The 5,449-nt window shown below is 37.7% G+C and overlaps 1 protein-coding gene across 1 annotated transcript; it reads right to left on the reverse strand.

The window, feature by feature from the left end:
* Nucleotides 1-2,957: 2,957 nt before the first annotated feature.
* On the reverse strand, nucleotides 2,958-5,229 carry LOC128203357 (uncharacterized). Its single transcript, XM_052904747.1, has one exon. The coding sequence runs from the start codon at nucleotides 5,074-5,076 to the stop codon at nucleotides 3,370-3,372; it is 1,707 nt and encodes a 568-aa protein (XP_052760707.1). The 5' UTR covers nucleotides 5,077-5,229; the 3' UTR covers nucleotides 2,958-3,369.
* Between the last annotated feature and the right edge of the window lie 220 nt (nucleotides 5,230-5,449).

Below are 5,449 nucleotides of genomic sequence, written 5' to 3' on the forward strand. Positions count from 1 at the left end.
CAGGAAGACGGTGAGTAGTTGTTGTGGCGCGGCGGTCCCTGGATTGACAGTCAGTTGTGTTACCACTAGACCACGGATCCGCCACATATTCAGTGTGTGTTATTCCCTTGATATTTAACTGAACTGAATGATCTTTAAATATGTTGACGTTCTTTCGTAAACAATATATACATACGGTGTACAACTGAAGCACAACAAAAAATGATGCTTAACATCAAGTCGTCGCGAAAAAATAGAAGAAAAAACATGCATGTTGATCACTTAAAAAAGTTGTTATTTACGTCATTGATAACATGTTAAATACACAGATGTTCGTTAGTCATTGTTCTTGATGATAAATTAACAATTTTATTTGTTTTTGCGAACGTACTGTTATGAAAAGGGAAATATTTTGGAAAAACAAGGTATTTATAATCAATATTTTCAAACAGTAATATTTAGGGCCGTTATCATTTAGGACTTCATTTAAGGAATGAATTGCGGGATTGATGTCATTATTGGGTACTTTGACCAGCCTAATGACATCAATCCTGCAATACAGTCCTTATATTTACACCAATAGTGCATTATTTCATTCGAGAATTGTTAAAGAAATACTTAATTTCATTTAAGAAAATCGTTCAGTAATCCTTTCTTACCCATTCTGTAAATAGAACGACCCGACTGTAACCGAAAACGTTTTATCAAATGGCGTCACGATAACGCTGGAAAAGATCAACCACTTCAAATCACTTTTAAACGTAAAATTGAAACATTTATGGCAACGATACATTTAACATATCATAATTTAATACTTTCTAAAATGTTGATTTATATTTTACGGCACTTGCTGACACAATACAAACAATAACAAGATAAAAAAAATGTTAATATATATTGTTATGCGATGAATTGCGATCCGAACATATCCGAAGATGTTGCGTTCATCGATTGATAAAAGCAATTGCCGAAAGGCAGTTCATTTAAGGAATGGAAGACGAGGTGTAAATATTATCAATTAAAGTGTTCGTTTAAAAAAACAACACTGTACTTCACATTTTATCGTGCGTCGTGGAAATTATCAATACAAAAAATAAATGGTCCCTAAAATAAAGGTACTTTTTTGAAATAGAACAGCACATATAGCCGGCGCCGACAGTAATACGTAACGCGAGGGAAATCAAATACGCAGTGAAACGCATGAAAGAATATCACGTGCACAATTGTACACCTATTGACTTGCGCCCCTTTCTCAGAACCGAAATTTATGTGGTTAAAAGTGTTAGTATTCCCAGTGCGAAAGTATGGTGCATTTTGGGCGTATTTAATGACCTTTATCTCCTATATTGAAATAAAAAGCAAACGATTCGGGGGTGGGGGTGCGCCCCCTCCCCCTGGATACGCTAGTGGATATTAGATTGAAACAAACACTACTTCTATAATGTTAGTTTTCTGATGCGTTGAGACACAGTGGCGAGGTTAACCTCAAATTCGTTCCGCGATGTTGATTTTTTTCAACGAGAAATCGGGAATCAAGATAATGGTATGCGGTACGAATAAACTCAATTGTTTTGGTAGAAAGTGAAAATGTGCTTGTTACGCAAGGGGGAGGCCCAGAATGGTTGGTGAAGAGATAGGGTTTTGGCTGCCCGTAGGCCCCTTATCGAATTGAACAGTGACTTTAATCTCAGCAACACACCAAGTCATATTTATGTGTACGTTAATTAACGATCTCTTCCTTTATATTTGCAGGGGCGTACCTAGCCCTTTATTCATGTGGATTCATAATTGTCCTATGGGGGCATGCCCCCTCGAAAACTTTTTTTGAAAACCATGGTGCAATGTGGTCCATTCTGTGAGTTCTGATGTGCTTTATTTACTACTGGAAAGCTTCTATTTTGAAAATTATATCATCATTAAAAAAGGTTATATACGGGATGTATTTGATATTCAGCAAAATTCGTTGTTTTTGATGTACATGTATTTCTTTTTTTTACATTATACATTTTCTTATATTTTTCAGTTATCCCTGGCTTCGGTCAGTATTGTCTCAAATGTTTCACTTACGAAATCGAAGAATGGTTGTAAAGAAAACAGTTCAATTCGCAGCAAGCCAATTGTACTTATTAAGACACTGTTTATGAAAAACATACGAAGAATCCTGCAAAAAGCCGAAATAAAACCATAAAATCTTACACTTGTGTTTATAATTGTATCTACGCTAATCACTGAGTAAGACTCTGACGAAAACATTTGCGAAAAGTCCACATAGTCATTGTCTGGTTTTATTAAATGAGTAATATAGAAGCTTGCGCGTTTGCACGGCCTAGCGTTGAGGCATTTAGCGCTCGACACTTAAGGTTTATATTTATTTTTAGACTTACACGTGAAAAACAAATAAGTCGACGCCGGGCAGCGATTTAGTGATTTTTAAATGACCAAACAAAATTAATACTTACTGTATATGGATGCTTCCTGGTACAATTGTAAACTATTTACGAATGAAAATGTTTCAACGATCAAGGCTCCATATTAACGGTAGATTCTAGACACATTATACAGAAATCTCACAACTTAGTTCATGTTAGCCAACCACGAATTCACATATATCGCATCTTGTCAAAATGTGAAACCCTGTATTTGCTTAGAAAACAATGCTATAATATTTCAATCAAAAGCACAAACTGACAAAAAACTTAATGGTTTCATTTGGATATCGAAGATACCAAGCACGATATTTCTGTAAGCAATTGTTGTTGACAATAGCGTAAATATTATCGACATTTATGTTACGTAATAATCATTTCGTAGAACGTAATATGAATAGGCAATAATGTGAGCCCTACAGTACTCAACACACCAAGTATATACATGTAAGTACATAAACACTACTTGCTCAGAGCATAATGTCGGTTATATTTGAAAGCAAAAGTCTAAACAGTCTAAAACCATATCTTTTTATTTGGCGATATCTGGCAATTACATCATGCGCAACACAAAACAATGACATTATATAATTGTGCAGACATATAATAAGTAAGAAAATTACTTACATACGAGAATATTGCACAACTTAGTCTTTGCAATCTTTCAAAGCGTATATGGTCATATATACAATCAAAATACGCTATCTCGAAGTAGTTTGGACATCGGAAAATACTTCGAGATAACGAATATTCGATTGAACTGGAATACAAAAAGAAAATAACTAAACCCAACACATTCTAAGAAAGTTCGACCTAGCCAGAACATCGACAAAACGAAATTCGACAAATAGAGTTCCGGCTGTGTTTTATATCCGCTGGATATATTTCAAGGCCATTGCGACTTCAATGCTTGTCTTGTATTGATATTTCAACGATGCAACTGTTAGTTTCAAAGCACACAACGTCATAATTTGAAAACCTCGATGACGTTTTGCATGTGCTTGGATCTTCCGCCGCCTGTTATCAAAGAGGAAACGTACATCTTGTCCTCCATGGCAGAGAGGGACACGGTTTTTGGATTGATGACTCCAGACAGCAGAACAAGAAGCAAAACTCCCTCAGGAGACAGCTTCACGACGTTGTGTGAGGAGTAACCACACACGTAGATGTGTCCATGTATATCAAGACACAGTCCTGTTGGGTTCCTGAGTTCGTTGTTTCTGAAAATGAATTTCGGTTGAGAATCAATTTTCACGCCGGTTAGAATAAGACCGGTCACGGTGTGTAACGTATAGTCTGTGACGTACAGTTCGTTCTGGTCTCGGTTTGTTTGTACGTGTTGAGGGTCAGTAAAGAGGATTTCACCGCGCTGATTGTGTCTCAATGATGCAACCTCCTCTCCGGCTTTTGTGACGATTTTAACGTACCCACCTTTGACGGTAACAACTATAAAGCCCTCTATCGTACAGATTCCGTAGCATATGTTGCTGGTTTTGATCAGCCGCTCTGCGCAAAGATTGTTATTTCTGACCTTTACAAGAACAATTTTGTCATTGTCAGGAACGGTAACTGCTGCAGTCAATGAATCAATAAGAGTCATGTCCCATATTTGGCTTGTAAACACGTACTGGGTGACGATAACACCGTCGTTGTGTACCAGCAACATTTTATTATTGTTCCGATCAAGCGTTAGAAAGTGGTTGTTGTTGAGGGTGCATATAGCGGCGATCATTGGCTCGTCCTGGTCGTCTTTCCGATGAAGTCGGATATCGTGCAGTTTCTGCGCATGCTCAGAACTTAACGTTTTGAAAGACTGTGGTCGGGACACTGCCGTCATTCTACTGCTTGTTGTGGACACACTGCTTCCACGCCTTCCTTTTGATTGGTCTGGCTTTGTGTGTCGATCCTCAATGATATCGTCGTTTTCATGACTGACTTCTACTTTGCCGATTACCCCTGGTGTGGTGTTTAAAGCGTCGTTTACATTCCTGTCTATAGCAAGGTCGTAATGGACGGGCTGCAGCCTGCTGTGGACACGTTGGAGGGAATATTTGTACTCCAAACAGCGTTGACGTGCCGCGTTCACTTTGTGAATGGTCTGTGGAGTAATATATTCAGATTTCATACTCTGTGTCAGATCTTTGGACATCTCAATGGCGTTAAATATATTATCGCATTCTTCTATTTTAGATTCAATCTGTAGACTTTCTGCATGTTGTGTATACTCAAGTTCTGCAGCTATATGTCCTTCAAAGTCATCTGCCAACTGTTTCAGGCGATCACGAAACAATGACGCTTTTCTCAGACAATCAACTTTCTCCGATTCGTTCTGCATTTTCAGATCAAAGAACATTTTCTTCAGTGTCAAAGCAGTGTCACTCAGACTATCCATTACCACCAAAATATTGTCAATCTCTCGGAGCTGTGTTTTCTCATTAAAATTGACGTCATTAAGTGCACTTTCCAGGTTGTATGTAACCTCCCCACGATGCTCCCGCTCGTACGACGACATGTCGGCTATTGGTCGTACTTGATGGGTCTTCGTCAACTTCATGGTTTTGTGGAACTGGCAGCATACCTTACAAAATGCCTCGCGACAAAACGGGCACCAGAAGGAAGCTGTTATAGATCTGGAACGATTTCTACACGGATCACAATACTCCATTGCCATTCTTTTGATGGTTTAATGTGCTGTAATCTTTTCAAAAAAAGAATCCAAAAATTGATTGATAAAAGTTAATAACTCGCAAATATTATCTTAAACCCAGTATGACTTATTTATGCCTATGATTGCATTCTTTTAAAGCTAATGATTGCTTTTCTAAACTAAACAGTTTAAAGGCCTTTTAAATAAATTAATTGAAAGCGTTGTATTATGATTATGTTAAACGCTGGGCGATCGTATTTGTGTTTCGTCATTGTCTTATTGTGACAACTGCAAAGCGTTTCAAATGATCTATTCAAACTTATTGGCGGAAGACGGGTTTGAAGTATCAAGTTTTGCTTTTGCGCTTAATGGTTTTCAACTTTTATATGGGCGGTGA

The sequence above is a fragment of the Mya arenaria genome, chromosome 9 (genome assembly GCF_026914265.1).
Source record: "Mya arenaria isolate MELC-2E11 chromosome 9, ASM2691426v1".
NCBI classification, from domain to species: domain Eukaryota; kingdom Metazoa; phylum Mollusca; class Bivalvia; order Myida; family Myidae; genus Mya; species Mya arenaria.

Excerpts from the sequence above, each read along its gene's own strand:
- LOC128203357 (XM_052904747.1), bottom strand. The coding sequence starts at position 5,076 with ATGGCAATGGAGTATTGTGATCCGTGTAGAAATCGTTCCAGATCTATA.